A 21554-nucleotide genomic window follows, 5' to 3' on the forward strand; every position below is an offset into this window, starting at 1 on the left:
CTGGGTGGAAACCCTGGAAAAAAGACTGGATTGTTTTTTTTTTCTGTTGTTTCACAGATAATTGCTGAATTACCATCAAGGATTGATTTTATGGTTTTTTGTTTGTGACTCTGCCAGATGTCCTGTCTACTTTTTGCTGGAGTTATGCAAACCTCTTATATAACGGTCTGTAAAACGAGGATGGAGGTGCCCTCGAGGTTCATGAGAGGAAACTACAGAGCAGAGACCAATTTATTTAGTTTTTTTTTAAACTGACCATACCCAAATCATCACCATCATCATCTCATCTCATCTTATCGTCACTGTGGGAAACTGCAAAACTTGTCTTAATACAGTCCTTCTGGATTTTTAAGAGCATCTTTTCTGATTCGCACTCAGAGATCAGTAACGCTCCCACACATTAGGCGATAGGGAGTGATTAGGATGACATCTTCTCTTCTCTAACATCATTCATTTTTACTATCGTTTCACTGTTTTCCAAGTCAGTTTTAGCGTCCAAAATCTGCTCGTTTGGTTTTGCGCTGCACCTTCATGGCCGTTCGCAGAGACTCGCATCCCAGGCGCTTGGTTCAAGGCTTCCCAGGGGTGTCCTGATGCTCTTTCTATGATATCCACCCGCCCATCTTATAAATGGCTTCTTCTTGGAATCGCTGGGCACAAGGAAGAAATTGTACGATGCATAAAACTCAGATAAGAAAAGTATCAATTACATTAGCAATGCAAAGCTAACCCCATTAGCCTATCCAAGCTAATTTTTTGTGAATAATTAATTGCTTTGTCTGAGTTTACTATAGTGCATCTGAAAAAAATTGAATATCATTGAAAAGTTACTTTATTTCTGTAATTCAGTTCAGAATGTGAAACTCATATATTATATAGATGTATTACACACAGAGTGATCTATTTTAAGTGTTTATTTATTTTATTGTTGATTGTGATTATGGTTTACCAATGAACAAAAAAAACAGTGTCTCAGTAAATGTTTAATATTATATAAGACCAATTGGTACTTTTTGCAGTGTGGGCAGTGTGCCCAGCAGTGTCCTGCTGGAAAATGAAATCCGCATTTCTATAAAAGTTGTCAGCAGCAGAGGGAAGCTGTAAGATATGAAGTGCTGTAAGATTTTGTGGTAAAACAAAACTGCACTGACTTTAGACTTGATAATATAACACAGTGGATCAACACCAGCAGATGACATGTCTCTCCAAAATTTTACATTTCATTTAAAGTAAATCAAGGGAGCAGAGTCTGGAGGAAGAGTGGAGAGAGACACAGTCCAAGCTGCTCGAGGTCTAGTGTGAAGTTTCCACCAATCAGTGATGGTTTGGAGAGACATGTCTGATATCTGCTGGTGTTGATCCACTGTGTTTTATTATCAAGTCCAAAATCAGTGCTTCTTCTGTGGATGCCCAGGGCTTTTTGAGTTCCCGAGTTCACCTCTGTGCTCTTTTTTTTTTTTTTTTTTAGCAGAATGTACCAAACGGTTAATTTGGCCATTCCTAACATCTTCACCATCTCTCGATAGGTTTCTTTATTTTTGGATTCACTTCCATTTAGAGCATCTTAAAACCACATGTTGTGGGTTCACACCAACAGCTTCCAAACGCTTATGCCACTACAGAATCCAGAATCATCTTCAGACCTTTTACCTGCTTAACTGATGATGGAATATTGAGGAAATAGCTTAAGCAGCCTGTAAAATAGCTTTTGAGATCATTTGTCCAATTACTTTTGAGCCTCTGAAATGAGGAGGCTTTGCAAGAAAACGGTTGTAATTCCTAAATGTTTTATAGGATAGTCTACAATTAAGTTACATCATATTCGATTGGTTTTATATCCAGTGTGGTGGCATACAGAGCCCAAATCATGACGATTGTGTAACTGTCCAAATACTTATGAGCCTAACTGTACCAAGTATGTTTGAGTTGGTCCATTTGGAAAATCTGCGAAATTATTTCGATTTGCTGAACTATTTTATTTCTTTACAAAACAACATAGCCATCACTACTGGCTTTGTGTTTTTATAAAATTTCAAGGTCTTTTTTATCGAAGTGCTTTTTATCTGCTTTGGTGAGATGGCACTGAGATACTTCCGTTACGTTTTTTTTTTTTTTTCTTCAGTGTAGGCGTAAGCATTATGCTGACACAAAGAGGCTCGTGACCATTTACACACACACACACACACACACACACACACACATGACCCACTTCATCAGTAATCAACAGTCAAAAGATGTACCAATTTCATTTTTTTAAGGTCAAGGCAGCAGTCAAGGCTTTTTTCTTTTCCAGCACAAACCTTAAAACTCTTAACAAGTGGAGGAACTAGGGCTGTGCGATACTGCAAAATTTGATATCACTCTAAATACCAAGTAAATACATGGCCAGTATTGCTGTTACCGATACCAAAAACCGATACTTTTTACTGCTACCATCTACTTTTGTGTAGGGGAGAGCAATGTATCATCAAAATGCAAAAAAAAAAGCTAATTTAATTATTGTGTAAGTTTTCCTTTAATTGATCAAATTTATGATGATAATGCAACACAGGAAAATGGTTTCAGGCAAATAAAAATACTTTTAGAATCTCAGAAATGTATATCGAAAACTTTTGGGGTGGTAATCTGCATTTGCAATGAACAAACTCAAGACTTTTTTTCCCTAATTTTCCTTTGACAATTAATTATCTTAAAAAGATATAAAAAGGCCTGTGTATTTTTGTATGCAGCATATCTATTTTTCAGTTCCAGTGAAATTATTAATTGGCTGAATATATTCCCTATGTGACTGTCTAAATAGTCTATTATTAATCAGTTTGCTAAATTACTGTAATGATTAATTACACTGAAATATAACATCAGTTTTTCTAATGCTGAGGGGTGGAAATGGGAGGGGCTACTCTGTAAATACCTGGGGTTGTACCGAAAACTGTAAACTGAAACTCAAGAATCTATCTCATCACACAAGTATCGATTAATATACAATACCAATGTTAGTACCGATACTATCGATATTTTAAATCAATCCGACCCACCCCTAGGAGGACCATACACTGTAGCTGAGGGAGGTGAGGGGGAAGGGTAAATTACATTACATTATATTTCATTACATTTGGCAGACGCTTCTGTCCAAAGTGAATTACAATAATGATGTACATAGAATAACAGAAGTTTAAGATAAAAAAAAACATTTTAGATAGACCTTAAATGAGGTCAAAGGGAAATAATGGAATAAAGAAGGAAATGAGAAGAAGAAGATACACTGATACAACTAAAGACAACCCAAACAGGAAATTCTTTTGAAGCGTTTATTAAAAAAATGAAATTACTCGAGAATTAGACATAGTAGACAGTGTTCATTACGCTCAGGTTTAGTCAACATAACCTGGCTATGATTATTATAGCAGTGGCTGTCACTTCACGGCTGTAAGGCATTTCTCAGGATCCTCCTGTCTTCTGTAATCTTTAATATTTCTGAAGGAATGAACTGCCTCGAGTCACTACAAAAAACAGAGGGACAGGGATTAGTGCTAAACTGTGGTGAAGACTGTGCATTTTCTCTGTATTTGAAAAGAAAAATATAGGGGAGTTGAAGATGATGTGGGGGGGTGCTTTTCCAGCACCCTAAATCTAACAAAGGCTCTTGTCGCTGAATGCAATCAAATCCTCATAGCAAAAGTGGAAAAGTATCTACTAGCGCTGCACAATATTGAAAAAAAAAATACATTGCAATTGTTCTTTTTTTAACAATACATATGGCGATATTAAACAATGCAGGGTCCATGACATCACCAGCCCCGCCCCCACCCACACGCTGTCTCGCGTCTAGACCAATCAAGAGCTGAGTCAGCGCTGAGCTAAACTGAAAACCTGAGTAAAACAGTAAAACAACAATAATCTGCCCTTTAATCAGGCTTTTAAATGGCTTTTTAAAAGGTAAATAAGAACGTTTGTTTTTCTGGGATTTAAAATATGGATTCAGCTGTAACTGGAAATATCTGCACTGCAAAACTGTGCTGGACTGAGGTGCACAGCTTTCCACGCGTGCTTACATTTACAAACACGTGCCCAACCATGTGGATGGAGGCCATGCTGCGGTTACCTCGTGTTTACTCCTGCCCCACAACCACCACCCCCTCCTCGTGCTTTCACTCCCCTTCTCGTGCTTCTCAGACAGCAGCAGCTTGTCACTCACACAGACACAGAGACAGCACTGTGTATCTACTTCCTGTATCAAGAATCAAAACATTGCAACATGACATGTTCGATTTAATTGCCTTAAGTGACGTCGCGCGTCCTGCGATGTGACTATTGCGCATGCGCACATCATGATAATGATGCTTAAACAATATATCTTGCAGCCCTAGTATCTACAGAAACTCTCGCAGAGATTTCACAGAAGAATTAATAATACAGCTGGCGTACAGCTTTGGTGCCCTGAAGCAGAGAAGACACTATGCAAAGCATGCATGCAAAAATACAAAATAAAAATTCTAAATTAGAATAAACACTATTTACACATTAACTCAAACATAAATCATCTGGTATTTGTCGTATAGCTTGCCCAGGAATTTCAGTGCATGTGTGGATATGTGTGTGTCTGCTAACATGTGATCAAACTGAACAGAAACCATGTGTGTCGCTTATGCAATCCGTGATGTTTTGAAGGCCAGTTTTGGCAGCATCTATTCATCATGTATGGATTAAATGATTTTAATGTACTGTATTTTTTGCACTATAAGGAACACTTTTGTTTGAATTTTACCAGTCAGGTTGTGAGAAGCAGTAAAGCCACTCTTCTGCAGTAGAGCGTTATAGTTTAGGTCTAGCATTAGCTGTTAACCGCACTAGCATTAAGTGCTATCTCTTATGCCAGTCAGAGGCAAGTTGGTGGGACTGTAGCCTGCTGCTAACCCCGGCTAGCACTGCTGGAGCAGCATTAGAATAACCCGCTAACCACGCTAGCTCTTTCACCGCTCAGAGGCGAGTATATTGGACTGTTGCCTGCTGCTAACCCCGGCTAGCACTGCTGGAGCAGCATTAACATTACCCGCTAACCGCACTAACTCTTACGCTGTTCAGAGGCGAGTATATCGGACTGTAGCTTGCTGCTAATCCCAGCTAGCACTGCTGGAGCAGCATTAGCATTACCCGCTAACCGCGCTAACTCTTTTACCATTTAGAGGTGAGTATATCGGACTGTTGTCAGCTGCTAACCCCGGCTAGCACTGCTGGAGCAGCATTAACGTTACCCGCTAAACGCACTAACTCTTACGCTGTTCAGAGGCGAGTATATCGGACTGTGGCCTGCTGCTAACCCCGGCTAGCACTGCTGGAGCAGCATTAGCATTACCCACTAACCGTGCTAGCCCTTTCACCACTCAGAGACGAGTATATCAGACTGTAGTCTGCGTGTTTACTGTGTTAAAAGAAGCTACGTGGGACAAACCGCTAGCTAATATCGCCTTACTGAAAATCTGCAAATCTAAGCTTACTGTAAATAAACAGAAGCGCTTTACTCACCCAAACAAACAGTTTTCAGGAGAGAAATCGGTGTAGATTTACATCCAGCACTCAATTGACTTTAAAAATAATGCGCATTATGATTCAGTGCAATTTATAGTGCGAAAAATACATTAATTTATTCTGACACTGATTTCAGAACACCAGAATCAACTACACTAAAATATAATAGACTACGAGATCCAGAATTCGATTTTTAGGCTACAAACATAAACAAACAAAAGTATTATTTTTTTATTGTCTGTATGTTGTGACTGTTACACTAGACACTGTATTGCCAAAAGTATTTGTTCATCAATCACTTCCATGAACACAGATGTATAAATAAAAGCAAGCAGGCATGCTGGGACTGCTTCCACAAACATTAGTGAAAGATGTGGTACTGTGTGATAGGATGCAGCACCTGTGCAGCAACAAGTCCAGTAGTGAAATTTCACTACTCACTACTATATACTATATACTAGGGGTGGGCAATATTATATCGTATACAATATATTGTGACGCAGAAATATTGTGATATTAAAAATCCATATCGTGATAATAGAGATGTTCTGTCTTAAAAGTAGTCTATTATTTATTTAGGTGTACTTATTGTATAATTGTTTTAGTTTGCAGTTTATATGCATGCACTAAATACTCTGCAATATTTTTTGCTGCATTATATTATTTTATGCTATCGTATTTATTTAGCCACATTATGATTTTGTTTTTATACTCTTATACTACTATATTCCTGAAATTATTCAGGAATAATTAATTCTTTTACTGTTTTCCTATTTTGCCAAGTATATCGTTATCGCAAAAAATACCCTGAAATATCGTGATATTATTTTAGAGCCATATCGCCCACCCCTACTATATACTAAATATTCCACAGCCAACTGTCAGTGATATTATAACACAGTGGAAGAGACTGAGAACTAGGGGTGGGCGATATGGCTCTAAAATAATATAATGATATTTCAGGAATATAGTATAAGAGTATAACAGAATAATCATAATGTGGCAAAATAAATAATATAGCATAAAATAATATAATGCAGCAAATAATATTTCAGAATAATATTGCATTCATATAAACTGCAAACTAAAACAATTATACAATAAATAAAACTAAAGCTTCACAGTAAATAATAGACTACTTTTAAGACAGAACAGCCCTATTATCACGATATGGATTTTTAATATCATGATATTTCTGTCACGATATATTGTATACGATATAATATTGCCCACCCCAAGGATGGTGATAAGATACTTTTGGCAATGTAGTGAATATCTTTCTTTAATAATTATAATAATATTCATTTTTTTTAAATAATTGTAGCAAAGTCATTTGAATCAATAATAGCTGTAATTGTAATAGTTGTAATAAATGTAATAAGAGTTAATTGTTCTGAGGTTTCCACCCCCGTCTTCAGAATCTGTAGCTTCAGAAAGGTGTTAAGTCTTTTTGGTGCAGTTTCCCAGCCTCCAGCAGTGGCAGATGGTGTTAAACAGTCTACAGTGGCAGGAGGCGCAGGAATCACAGCATGGAACGTGTCCAGAGCAGCTCTCCATCAGGCCGGCACAGCGGCGCACCGGCACGGGTGCCGCACCCACAGTCTCAGGCTTGGGTCTCTAAAACACAAATGGGAGACTATTAGATTATACTGGTAAAACTTTACACCAGATATGATGTGTAAATCTAATTTATAATGTGTTTTTAAAGCGCAGAACTGTTCACAATGCTGCTTAAACTAGGGCTATAATTTAATGACAATAATAATACAATCAGTGCATCAATGATTGGAGTAATATAAATCGCATCTAGTAGATACTAGGGGTGGGTAATAAGATATAATATGATATTTTCGCGATAATGATACTCTTGGCGATATGACAAAATACAGATTTATTTCTTTTTTAATAATAATAATAATAATAATAATACACTACTGTAACAAAATTAAAATGTAATTTTATTTTTGCATACAAAATGATATGGCACACCCCTTACTGAGATATTAGAATATACAAGAATTTTATCAGATTTGTAACAGAAGTCAATGATCCCGAATGACATGATACTAATAATAACGCACTCCATATATCTTCATATATCCAGGATTAAATACATATAATGGGAAATAAGAACAGTGTGTTTTTTTCTTTTGCTAAAAACAGCATAAAAGTAGTACCCTGATGTGATTATTAGGGGTGATATGGCACAATATTTCAGGGAATTATATCGTTCAGGATACTAAAAAACTGTTGGCGATATTATTGCATACGATACAATATGGCACAGGCAATATCTACAATATGGTGGAACAACACATAACCCGCACATTCCTGTAATGGTTTTATTAGAAACTGCATCAGACTATTTAAAACGCATAGGAATTCACTCTACAGCTTTCATCTACCAGTGGGCACGCACACACGCACACACACACACACACACACAGTGAGAGAGAGCTAGGTAAGTGAAGAGAGCAGGAGGGAAAAGCCAAGATCAACTGTAATAATTAGACTACTTATAATAATGTTTTTACAGAGTTCTTGCTCCATTTAAAAAGTCAACTTTAATGCTTTTAAGACCTTTTAAGACCTCAATAAATATTTAAGGACCAAAAATGTAGTCATAACTTCTTAAATAGAAAATAATTTATTGTATTGAAAATTAAAACTTAATGCAGAACATGTTAGCATGTTAGCTAGCTCACCGCTAATGTTAGCTAGCTCTCAGCTAACCTTAGTTCTCTCTAGTAGCGTTAGATAGCTCGCCACTGTTGTTAGCTACCTCTACGCTAACCATAGTTCTCTCCCCAATAACTGGCCGCTAATTTTAGTATGTGCTTTCCCACTGGCATTAAACGCACCATCTAAAAATGTAATACCTACAGCTAATTTACAGTAAATTTAGGACAATTTAGTTAATTATCAAGATTTTAATTTAAGAGAACCCACAGGAACCCTGTTATAGTGTTTTAAATTACTTGCCTGTCCAATCACAAACAAATAAATGCATACCGCTTTACACTTACAAGAACCCTCTCTGACAACTTGCGATCCTAATTCAATTACAGTGCTTTATGGGGGTATTCTCACCTGGCATTTCTTGCAAACAAGTGAAATCCAAATGTGATCTGATCACTAAAAAACACAGGCTTAATAAGGTGTAAACAGGCACAGCGCTGAATATCAGTTTCTTCGTAAATCTGAGTGAGATTTCAAACACCTTCTCAGTGTAACACATAAACAATGGCCTTAAAAATGTGACATTTGTGTCTTAAAACGCATTCTGTTCTTTGAGTTGGGGAAATAAAATGTCCAACCGAGGTGCGATTTATTTAAAAACAGCCAATTCCTCTGCCAATAATGTCAGTTTCTTTTAGGCGAGAAGCTAAAGGTGTTTCATATTGTGTTTCATATTTTCAGAGCAATTTCTTGGCTTGACGTCTGCAGGTTTTCCTCCAAACTGTCACTGAACACTTTCATAGATGAGGTGTGAAACACAAAAATGTACAGGGCTGGCGTGCTTCAAGACCAGTATTGCGAAACTGTGGTTTTTAAAAACTGTCTGTTCTTAGTTTTCCCAGTATAAAAAGAAACATACCTGCACGTGGAGCTGCTTTGTGGGCAGGTAGCGCGTCCTGGCGAAGAGGCGCTTCGGTTTGTCCTGATTCCGTGCTCCTGCTGGACAAATACCACCACATTCAGCTGAATAATGCCTTTTTTTAATACAGCTATAACAATACATCACAGTGCTTTATAAAGAATGAAGTAACTGGAAAGAAAAGAAGTGAGATTAGATCTACATCCAGTTGGCAAATGGAGAGCTTTTTTTTTGGTTCGACTTCCACACTTATTAAAATAAAACCCACAATTTTCCCATCTTGCAAACAGTCCAATCAAGCTCATACACAGTCTAATGAGAGCTTTTTTAACAAAACACTCAATAAAAATAAATTTGCTCTATTAATTTTGTGTTACGTTGCTTCACAGATTGCTGCAAAAGTGAGGTCAGGATGTCCACCCCACCTCATCACAAACTACCCAACTCAGGAGTGTTCAAGGCTGTGTCCCAATTGCATAGTAAACACTAACACTATAAGGCACAGACTGTTTATTAATATTAATAGTGAGGGTTTCGCAGATTAGCACATAAAATATTATTGTACTAAACTCATTTTGTACAAACAGAAAGTATTGAAATGCCAAAAAATGTCACTGCCACTACTCCTAATGCTGTTGCTGCTGCATTTCCATCATAATCCATTTTTTTCTGGTAATTTTATAGTATATACTGTATTTTTTGCACTATAAGGCGCTCCATATTATAAGGCACACTATCAATAAGCATCTTTTTTCTAGTCTATATAAGGCACACTGGATTAAAAGGCACACTGAAGATTTTTGGGACAGACATGAGTAGCTATTCCCTTTCCATTTTGCACTGCATTGTAGAATAATAGTGTACACTGTAACTAGTGCTGAGCGATATTGGGAAAAAAATTATCTTGATATTTTTTTAAATATATGCGCAAATTTTGATTACGATTTAGATTTGTTTCATTTTTTTTTTTTGTAAACAGATAGCACATTTTAAAGTGATGAAGCACAAGCTATTGTTTCCTCTACATTTAATTTATTATTATTTTTTTTATCTTCAATATTACATGCTTTTTTGTTAAACGAAGTGTAAACATAACATGCCTTAGGAACTTGGAGGGAATTTCAGAAGCATATTTGCTCCCTATGGACCTGTAGAAAAACTTTACCAGAACAAAAATAGAGATTAATTTGCTCCCACAGCTGCTTTAGCTTGGCCACACTGTGCGTTTTTATTATTGAAAGACGTCCAAACCTACAGGTGAAGCTGATGGTCAAGTGAAATTCCTAAGGCTCACCCACCAAAAAGTATATTTCTGGCCCTTGACCTGCAGAACACATGTTTTATACTATACATACCAACCTATAAGTTATAGTGGGTATATGTCTGTCTGTCTGTCTCTCCCCAGCTATAAAGAAATGCTGATATACTGACCTTGGACTTGATAATAAAACACAGTGGATCAACACCAGCGGATGACATGACTCTCCATTAAACCATCACTGATCATCAGTAAACTTTACATTTCATTTGTAAATCAGGGGAGCAGAGTCTGGAGGAAGAGTGGAGAGACACACAGTCCAAACTGCTCGAGGTCTAGTGTGAAGTTTCCACCAATCAGTGATGGTTTGGAGAGACATGTCATCTGCTGGTGTTGATCCACTGTGTTTTATTATCAAGTCTAAAGTCAGTGCAGTTTTTTTTTCCCACAAAATCTTACAGCACTTCATGCTTTCCTCTGCTTCTGAAAACTTTTATGGAGATGCGGATTTCATTTTCCAGCAGGACTTGGCACACTGCCCACACTGCCAAAAGTACCAATTGGTCTTATATAATATTACAATTTTAAAAGTAACGTATCAATGATAATCTAATTTTATTAACGAACACGTTACAGCTTGCTCCCTCTGGCGAAGCAACGTATTTATGACAAAAAACGTTACGTTAAGTTTTGTTAATGAAAAGAAATCAATATAAATGTGACAATTCGTCCAAAAATAGAAACTTTTGAAGGGGAACAGTGCAGAAACTGGTAAGCGAAGATTTTTAGATACTTAAAAGTGGGAGATAAATAAGAAAAACGGTCAAATATTTCCATTAGATCATTATCCAAAAGCAGTGTGTAAGACTGGAGGAGAACATGATGCCAAGATGCATGAAAACTGTGATTTAAAACCACCAGGATTATTCCACCAAATATTGATTTTTGAACTCTTAAAACTTTATGAATATGAACTTGTTTTCTTTGCATTATTTGAGGTCTGAAAGCTCTGCATCTTTTTGTCGTTTCAGCCAATAAATGTTCTCAATAAATGACAATATTTTTTATTTGGAATTTGGGAGAAATGTTGTCTGTAGTTTATAGAATAAAACAACAATGTTCATTTTACTCAAACATAAACCTATAAATAGCAGAATCAAAGAAACTGGTTCAGAAACTGATGTGCTCTCTTTCTTGTTTATTTTTTTTCAGAGCTGCTATTTATTTATTCTGAGGTAAACACATTTAACTAACTAGCGTTAACCAGCAACCAAAGCGACACGCAGAGAAAACGTTAAAAACACACGCACACAGAAACGTGGATAAATAAGTCATATTTAGAGCCAAATATGAGGAAAAACATTGAGTAAACGCTTACCTGTAGCTCCGGAGGGGGCAGAGTGATGGTGAGCCGCGTCGTTTTCGTGTTTTTTGTGCGTTTCTGCGGCGGAATGAAGAACCAACAGAACCAAACAGAACCCCAGACTGAGCCCGTACCTCCCCGCCATGCTGCCCGAGAGTGAGGAGTGAGGAATGAGGAGTGAGGTGAAGGTAAGCAGAGTGAGAGAGATGGGAGTGAATCACAGAGCACACTTTCAGAGCACTTCAGCTCACTCCTTAATACTTATAGAGCTCTGTAGAGCAAGCAACGCCCACCCCCAACCAACCCCTGCTCCATCTCCATTAACTGCAGACCAGTGCATCTAAAAAAACATAGAATATCATTGAAAGTTACTTTATTTCAGAAATCCAAAATGTGAAACTCACATATTATATAGATGTATTACACATAGAGTGATTTATTTTAAGTGTTTATGTCAGAAAATCTTAAAAAAAAAAAAAATCTAGAAGATCAGTTGCTACTTTTAGCAGTGTGGGCAGTGTGCCAAGTCCTGCTGGAAAATGAAATCTGCATCTCCATAAAAGTTGTTAAAATGTTCTGATGATCAGTGATGGTTTGGAGAGTCATCTGCTGGTGTTGATCCACTGTGTTTTATTATCAAGTCTAAAGTCAATTCAGTTTTGTTTTCCCTGCCAAAAGTACCAATTGGTCTTATATAATATTGTAATTTCAACCATTTTAACAATTAACACGGTTTAATGTGACATTTAAATGTTTACCATTCATATAACCTAGCTAGTTTTGTTACCAGTTTTAGAACAAAGTGTTAAAATACAAGTTATGAAATAGTTGTTCTTTCATTTACGAATTTTACATCAGGATTTAACCTGTTGTCTTTTTTTCATGCACAGTTTTTTTTCATGCATCTTGGCATTTTCTTCTCCTCCACCAGTCTTACACACTGCTTTTGGATATCTTTATGCTGCTTTACTCCTGGTGCAAAAATTCAAGCAGTTCAGTTTGGTGGTTTGATGGCTTGTGATCATCCATCTTCCTCTTGATTATATTCCAGAGGTTTTTAATTTGGTAAAATCAAGGAAAAACATCATCATTAAGTAGACAAAACTTTTTTTGCAATGAAATAAAAGTGCATTTTTTGGAAAAGCAAGTGACAAGTTGAGTGAAATTGGTTCAGGCAATATCTGAGACATAACACTGTATGTTTAGAGCATTTTTAGGTTGTTATAGTGTAATTTTAACTGGAGTTGATATCTCATGGCTCTGGTCCAGTTTCGACAGCCAGGAAGTTGCTAAAGTTGACACCGATCAGTTTATAAGAACATACTACACTTCAGACTGGATTACGATTTAGGTTTTGCTGTGGACGCTATAGCAAAGCAAAGCTATCAAAATGCCCTGAAATGCCCTGAAGTTGCTTGTTTCAGCCATGGAAACAGGCATAAACAAGTCTTAACCTCGTCATAACTTTCCCTTGGCGGCTTTCATCTGCGGAAAGAAAGAATCCCAGGGCAGGTGTTCTTTTTTACACCATCAGGTGTTTAAGGCCTTTTTGTGTCAATAAAAAAACTCAAAGCCAAGCTTGATTCCAGGCCTGCTGCGTTTTGCAACCAACAGTTTCACACAGCGATTAGCGTACGAGACCACAGCCTGGTCTTTTGAGACGATGTGGTATGTGACCGTAACAAATATCATGCTTTCAAAACAGCGTTTCAAACAGGGTTTCAAAACAGCATCATCGCTGCACATGTTTCTGCTGATATTACGACCTGGTATGGATTCTGGTGGTGGTACAATAGCCCTGAGTGCAAAGCATCTGTTGAAGCCCCTATTATACGATATCTAATTGGTTAAATCCATTTTTTTGGGCTGTGATGTAGAGGTGTGCCATATCGTATCGTACGCAATAATATTGCCAACATTTATTTAACTCTTGTGTGGTGTTCTGGTCTGTGGGACCCGTTTTCATTTTTCATCAAATGATACTAAAAAAATACTTTTTCTAACTCAAACTCATTGGCATTGGCTCATTTTTTGTGAAAAACATATATCAAAACACATTTTCGATAAACACACACTGTACACCCTCCCCCCCCCACACACATTTATATTACATACAGTATGTTTGGCCAAGGGCTAATAAACATTGCTTCATTTATAAATTTGAAACTAAACAAATGTTCTACTCATATCTTGAGTTTAATTCATTTTCTTTTACATTTTATTTAAAAAAAACTAATAAAAAAAAGAGTAGCACTTTTTGAAAGAAATGTAACATAAGAAAGGTAAAGGGCAAATATTAACCATGTAAGCTGTTTATATTGCTTGCAATTTAGGTGAAGCGAGCATGTGTAAAGCATTTTAATGTAGAATTGCTTAATTTTGCTGAATTAAATACAAGTAACAAAGTAAACGAGTAACAAAAATATGAACACCACACAAGGGTTAAATATGGTGAGTGATATTTTACACTGAAATATTGTGTTTTATCACCCTCCTCTAATTATCACATCAGGGTACTACTTTTCTTGATGTTTTTAGTTTAAGAAAAATTCACAATGTTCTCATTCTGTTCCCATTATATATCTTCTAGAGACTAGAGATTATATCTGTACAGTATCATTAATTTTACTTTAATCCTGGATATATAAAGATATTTAGAGTGCATTATTATTAGTTTTATGACTGGATTCTGGATCTTTGACTTCTGTAACAAATCTGATAAAATTCTTGTATTTTTTAATTTCTCAGTTAGGGGTGTGCTATATCATATTGTATGCAATGATACAAATATATATATATATATATATATATATATATATTTTTTTTTTTTTTTTTTTTTTTTTGCAGTAGTGGCTTCTTGATTTTTTTTTGTTAATTCAGTATTTTGTCATATCGCCAAGAGTATCGTTATCCTAAGAAAATACCATGAAATATGATAATATTTTAGAGCAATATCACCCACCCCTACTGTGAAGCATAGCAACAAGCATGATCCTGAGGCCAGTTTTACCTGTTTCAACTGCGGTAAGTTTGGCTCCTCCTCTTTTAAAAGAGCAACCTCATCACCAAAGTCCAAATCACAAAGACAATCATGCTTGGGGGTCCAAATGACCCGTTTTTAAAATTTCAAAAGTCTATGTAACATACGAGGTTCAAGTCAACTCTGGAACTGTTTGGGCTGGAAAGAGCAATGGGTAAAAAACGAAAACTTGGCGCAACAAAGATCCTTTCATAGAATAATATCTTTTTACGTTTTTCAGTGCTCTAATCAACTATATGTAATTTAATCTCTGTGATAAAACAAATCCATTAATCAAGTACATCTCCACATCTTCTCAACCTTCTCCACAGAGACCCCATGATGAGCGTCAATTGGGATGGAGAAAAATTCCTACAGCAAATCAAACACAATGTAATCCTCTGATCATCATCATCATCATCATCATCATTATCAGATGCATTTGAATGTTGAGGCTGAGATTGGTTAAAGGCATCTGAACAACACAGAAAGTGCGGCAAATCTATGTTTCTTTGCTAATAATGTGAGACTTCAGTCTGCCCTTGTGTTGTCTTAAGCCCTATCCGGATGGGATTAGTTTCTCAGGGAGTCCTGGGGTAATTTTCTATTTTATGTGTGTCCTCCGTGATTTTATTCCTGTCCGGAACGACCATGTACGTGTTTTTCTCAAAAATTACAGGCTGAATTATCTACTGTTTTTCTCTGAACTCTGTGGTCCTCCGGTAATTTTATTCACGTCCGGATGCACATCTCTGAGTTTCATTACCTCACGTTTAATAAAATATAGTAGCTAATTGTCCACTGCTGCGCACCGTAATTACACTTTGGGTGCTTGGGCGTTTCCATGGAGATCCATGTAAAAACACAACAGTGAGTGGAAATGGAGGAGCTACTGAACTCTATGTCATGTGACCGAGAAAGCCCTAAAAATACTCACTGGTCCTCGTGTTTTTTTAGTTGCAGTCCAGATGGAAGAGTTATATCACTGAGAAGAAGTGTAAAATATTTTTCACAGATTCCCTCTGAGAAACTAACCCCATCCGGATAGAGCTTTAGAGCTTTTTTTAATGCATCTTGCAAGAATAAATTGTCTGTTGTTTTTTGATTGCTTTCACCTTTTTAGTTAATGCTAAACTAAACATTAAAACATTTAGCTTAAGAAACAAGAAACAGTTTGATAAAAATCTTCAGCCAACCTCAAAACCAACAAGGTTAAATGAGGCGAAGCATTGTGAGTAAAGTTCCTTTTTTTATTTTAATTGGCCTGATTGTGTTAATATGATTTCAGAGGATTTTCCAGTCCATTTTTGATCTTACTGCTTTGTGATTTATCGAACAACTCAAGCGAAAGAAGGACAAATCGGATTAGCAGGAGTTACCATGAAGTTTTTATGGGAGGCAAATTGACCTCTGATATACTTGTCACATTGTGTTGGTGAATACCAAAACACAGCCAGTTCTAACTGTGCCGTCTTTTTAAGTGTACTCAGGATCAGTGTCCTTCAGCAGACTGACATAAACAATTTAGACTGGGATAATTCGATGGAAAACATCTAAATGAGATCTAAATGTGGTCATGTAACTAAAATGAGGGGGAACAAGAGAATTCCCACCACATACTGCCATGCAAGACATCAAGACATTCAAGGATCATGCAAAGACAAGTAGTACATAACCTGCTCTGGATTAGAATCATGTTTACCTAGAGTTCCCGTTTCCAGTGGCAGTTCTGGATTTATCTTCTTAAACAATTTGCCGCTATTTGAGAAAATAGCTTTCAGATAATATCCAGACAGAACAGGAATTATTACTGCCGGTATTCAGGCATGAAGCGCATTTTTCTTCCATTCTGCTGGAAGATATTTTGCACGCTTTTGGCTTTGCTTTCTATGGTACCACATCTACACAGCATTGTTGGCTCAGGAATAAGACAAAACACAGCACACTCTCCCATAGGTACAGAGTAAACACACTGAGTGACGACAGAAGAGTAGAAGTAGAGCATATCTGGCCAATTTTAGCAGAAAATGCTAGTTGGGATACCAGAGGAAATAAATCTTGTGTCTTTCTTTATCTGATTTCTGATCATGCCCCTGATGAAAAATTTACCAACTTGTCACGGGTGACCCAGGCAGGGAGACGAGGAGACGGACGCAAGTGCAGGTAGGGCGAAATAAATAATTGAAAAAAATAAATAACAAGTAAACAAAGAAACAAGGAACAAGTAAACACGTAACAAAGCTAAACGAATAACCAATAACCAAAACAAACCAGTGAAACTAGAGAACATAAACTAAACAAAACAAGAAGTACTAATGATATAAACAAACAGGGAGTAAATAAACAAAGAACAAACGAGGGACTGAATAAATACAAAACTAAACTGGGCAGGGATAAATATATACAGCATATATACAACATATACAACAAGAATCTAAACTAGACAGGGAATAACTAAAGTAGACAAGAATGAATAAACTAAACAGGGCAAGGAGAAAACAAAGGAAAATAACAGGGAACTAGAAATATACAAGAAGATATAAACAAGGAACTAGGGCTAGGGCTGAAATAACAAAGAGACACGGAGAGACAAACAACAGAGGTTAGTGCAAAGACCGACGAAGGACAAGTGACAGAGGAGGGCTATTTATAGTTACATGAAACACACTAGAATTGGAAACACCTGGGGAAGGGGCGGAGCTACAAATGAGACACGTGGTGGAAAACTACTGAGACAGGGGACACAGAGGAGCAGGGGTCACGTGGGAACAACACACAGGCAAAACAGGGCGAGGACGTGACACAACTGATAAGATTTTATTCCAGCTTCCAGAAATGTTTCTGTGACGTTGAAATTGCTTGAAAAATTGTCTGGTGTAAACTGGTATTAGAAAAGCGTGATAGGGATTCAGAGTGCATTAATACAGAATACAATATTCTATGTCTCAGTGATTGATGGCTCCATAATGCATGCAAATCATATACAATTTCAGTGCAGGATAGAGCATGATTTCCATCCTGATTGGTCTGTTTTAGTACCTATCAGTTTAGAAACCTAGCAGTGATCTCTGTAGGTGAGATTTACACTTGTAACCTGTCTCTCTTAAAATAAAATCCTGTCTTTCTCCGGAGATCACTAATTCAGTGAACTAAAGCAGGGCTATACAGAAACACCTGAGCACTTTTTTTCACCAAAAAAAATAAAAAATACAGGCATTCATTCACACTAAAGACCACAACTAGACTGTATAAAATTAATGAAAAAACGATTGAATGAGACCTTTAATGCAATGTGTCAATGGAAACAAACCAGGCACAGAGCATGATGCTATCACCCCCATGCTTAACAGTTGACGCAGTGTTCTTGGAGTTTGGCAGTGGCATTTAACTTCCAGAATCTTTCACTTCTTGGTTATTTATATTTTGTTCACGGCAAAATATAAATAAGGGAGTTGATTTTAACTCTTTTTCAGGGTTTATAGAGCTCCACACTCTTTGGAGTTAAATCAACACTTTCAAATTAGTCAAACATTCAACACCTTAGAGCCAGAGTTCCTTTTTAACTCACATTTGTATTTCTACAACTTCCTAAATTGAAAACTAACACTGAAAAGAGTTAAAAATATATAAGTAAGAAGATTTGTCAATTGATATGACTTTTTATTATTTAATTATTATTCAGGACAGGTTAGCATGCAATTTTCTATTGTATTTTATTAGTGCATTACCAACACTTTATCACAATTTACTGTACAAAAGATGGTAACTTGCTCTTATAGCCTACAATATATTGGCTAGACAAACAAACATTAAACAAAATATAACACAATACCCAATGGAAGGTAGCCCTGGTGGGCAAGATTTCACACTGATGGTAAGATAGGATATGGGGGACACATCCATTATGCAAATAACGTGTTTGACTGGGCGGAGTTTAATTAAATCTCTGTGGAGTTGGCCATTATTTATTGGGTTGAGTGGGATTAACACTGAAATATTCAACTTTGTCAAATAACTCCAACACTGAACACCATTTAAATCTGAATGAGTTAAAATGACACTTTGAGAGTAAAAATCAACTCTCAGCTCATTTGGGTAGTTTTTCCTTTGTTTATTTGTTGCTGCATTTTACCCAACAGTAGTTTTTTAGCTTCTTTTCTTGAAAATCCTTACCTCCCTTTCTCATAATGATTATAGTTAATTTAATAAAACTTTTAATTGAGTGAATTGATCCATGTCATTATTATAAAACTTCCTTCTATGTGACAGAACTCAGCCGCACAAACAGACTGAAAAAGCCCAGCCTATACCCTGCCATCTGCAGTCTATCAAACAGCAGGCTCCAGTCGCAGCTGGGCGGCAGGAGTAACGTATGGCCAGAAAGAGTACATCGTGTTTCTTGAGCCCCGACCACGAGGAGCGAGCATCATTCCAGCTGAAATTGAACCGGGACCCCGGGGGAAACTGCCTGACCTAAATGTTTTAGACTTTAGAGCGTAGTGGGTGTTATCATGTTATATCTCTTGAGAAAGGTTTTGTTGGCAAGGTCCCTTTCGACATGTCCTCACTTCATTTCAAAATGCATTTATTTATTTACTCTCGTCCTCAGCTCCCTCGAGGTTCCCCTGCGAACTCGCTCGGAGGCCATAATCTGCAACATGTGTCCTGATGTGCTGAACGTGGAGCACATGCACATACATGCATAGATGTGAATATGTGTCTTTTTACATGAAGGGCGCCATTTGTTAGTGGAGTATCATAAAAATTGCTTTTACAAATGCATTTTCTTCTTTTTTTAGAGCTGTGAGGAACTCTCTCTTTCTTATTCTGATGTTCCTGTGTTGTGTCCTTTGATTACGGACAGGTGCAGCATTTCAGGGAAACATACCAAATGTGCATTATGTTTTCTTGTAACTCTTTATATTGCTTTACAATTTTTTTTAAAACTGATTTCTAAGGTAAGATGGTAATTTGAGCAATGCTATAAAAAAAAACACCATTTAGATGGCTAAATAACTGTGTTTGTTAAGAAATTATAAGTTAATAAAGAACCGTATTGTCGAGTAAAGAGTCTTTAAAGGTATCCTTCCACTAAAATCCACTTTTTCTTGTTCTTTGTGAAATACAGCAGGTCTCTCTGAGTTGTAAATATATGATGCTGCACATGATGAAACTCCATTGTCTACAGTAGCTAGTAATAGAAAAATATTCAGGAAAAGCACTCGCATCTACGCCAACCCTTGAATTAGTATTCGTGGCCACGCCCACCTCAGCTTGGGACCGCCCACAGACAGAGCTGAAGCCGGGCAGCGACACTGTCTCTGTCTCGTCAGATAGGAGATTACTAACAGCACTAGGAACAGCATGGCAGTTCATTCCTCTGTTATTTGTGCGAATAACACAGCAGTGTTATAAATATGCTTTACCCAGTAATTCAGAGCTAAGGAACAAATGGTTAGAATTAGTATATGGAGGAACAACACCACCAGCCAAGTACAACTGAGATAGGTAGGTGTATGTTTAGAACAGTTCTGTTTACATTAGTTAAAAGTAATAAATCCTCTGGATTTTTACTATCTAGACTATCTAGACCCGAACTACCCATAAGTTACTTATAAGTTACTATAAGTTTACATAGGATCTCTGGTGGATTTTGCATTTTACAGAGACTCTAAGACTAGATCAGTGGCTAAACTTCACTTAGCAGGGCATTATTACATATGACATTATATTATAACATATGACATTGCAAAGACTGTTACTAGTGTAAAAATAAAAATGTCTCCTGGTGTCACAGTGCTGTTAGCCAATCAGAGGCCATATGTTTGCATGTATTAATAATATTCATGAGCAAGAGTAAAAAAACAAATACTGTTTCTCCCCGATCACTCCTCCACCGGACTAAAGCAGCGTTATACCGGATCACCGGAGCACTTTTGTTTTTTTTACAAAAAACGGCTCACGTGAGATTCATTCATACTAGAGACCACAACTAGACATTTTAGTGAATGAAAAAACGATGGAATGAGACTTTAAGATCTTTAACACTTACATTGGGGTTGCTCTGATAACGCACTGATGAACCTTTATTTTTAAAAATGCATTTTGTCATCTTTGTGTTTTTCCTCATGATTGCTATGCTGTTCTGTGCCTTTGCCCAAAAATTTAAATCCCCCAGATTGGAGTGTTTGAACGGCTGTTTCTTGGGATCGGTTTTGATTTTAGCGCGAGTGCCTGAGGGCAAGCAGAAGTCTGAACCAGCCGTGGAGACAAAGACATAGTGCAACACATAGTTCCTCGCATCAATTCACAGAGCTGCTCTCCATTATTACATTAGTGAGTTCTGTGACCCGAGTTATTGACATATTATGGTTTTCATCATCTTGCATAAAAAAAAATTGGGGAAAATATCTCATGTTCATGTCCCACATCACCTTCAGTGTTTAGCAACAGCATTTAGGAGACCAACAGAAAAACAACTGTTGATATGAGGGGAGAATGTGTTCTAATAGTATCTAATACGTGTTCTGAGTAATATTGCCAGTTTTCTACCTAATAAAACAAAATATTGAGCTGGTAATTTCCATGAAAAAACATTGAGAAACATTTAGCTGTAATCTAAATCTGTGTTTCAAGCTTTAAGACAGTCCTTGCTTAAATGTGTTCTCAGAAATAAATTGTGAATAAAATTGTGAGTAACCAGGCTAATCTACCCACACAGAGTGAGCAAGAACAGTTACACGTTCTTGGACATCATTTTTAACAGGTAAAAAGGTGAGATAGACATGGA

General features: G+C 36.9%; 1 protein-coding gene across 2 annotated transcripts; it reads right to left on the minus strand.

Annotated features, from left to right (window-relative positions):
* Positions 1-3294: 3294 nt before the first annotated feature.
* asip2b (agouti signaling protein, nonagouti homolog (mouse) 2b) lies at positions 3295-12003 on the minus strand. 2 transcript variants are annotated; one of them, XM_022677667.2, is made up of 3 exons: positions 11761-12003; positions 9125-9201; positions 3295-7143 (listed from the first exon to the last, which is right to left on the minus strand). In XM_022677667.2, exons 1-3 carry the CDS (start codon positions 11888-11890, stop codon positions 6967-6969), a joined length of 384 nt encoding a protein of 127 aa, XP_022533388.1. In that variant the 5' UTR covers positions 11891-12003; the 3' UTR covers positions 3295-6966. The 2 variants fall into 2 exon arrangements, with proteins under 2 accessions (XP_022533388.1, XP_022533387.1); XM_022677666.2 differs by having other exon boundaries at positions 9125-9204; positions 11761-12000.
* Positions 12004-21554: the final 9551 nt, after the last annotated feature.

This window comes from Astyanax mexicanus, chromosome 8, assembly GCF_023375975.1.
Source record: "Astyanax mexicanus isolate ESR-SI-001 chromosome 8, AstMex3_surface, whole genome shotgun sequence".
NCBI lineage: Eukaryota > Metazoa > Chordata > Actinopteri > Characiformes > Acestrorhamphidae > Astyanax > Astyanax mexicanus.

Coding starts and splice junctions, on each gene's coding strand:
- asip2b (XM_022677666.2), bottom strand. CDS start 11,890: ATGGCGGGGAGGTACGGGCTCAGTCTGGGGTTCTGTTTGGTTCTGTTG. Junction 9,205..11,760: donor TGCCCCCTCCGGAGCTACAG/GTAAGCGTTTAC, acceptor GTATTTGTCCAG/CAGGAGCACGGAATCAGGAC. Junction 7,144..9,124: donor CAAAGCAGCTCCACGTGCAG/GTATGTTTCTTT, acceptor TTTGTGTTTTAG/AGACCCAAGCCTGAGACTGT.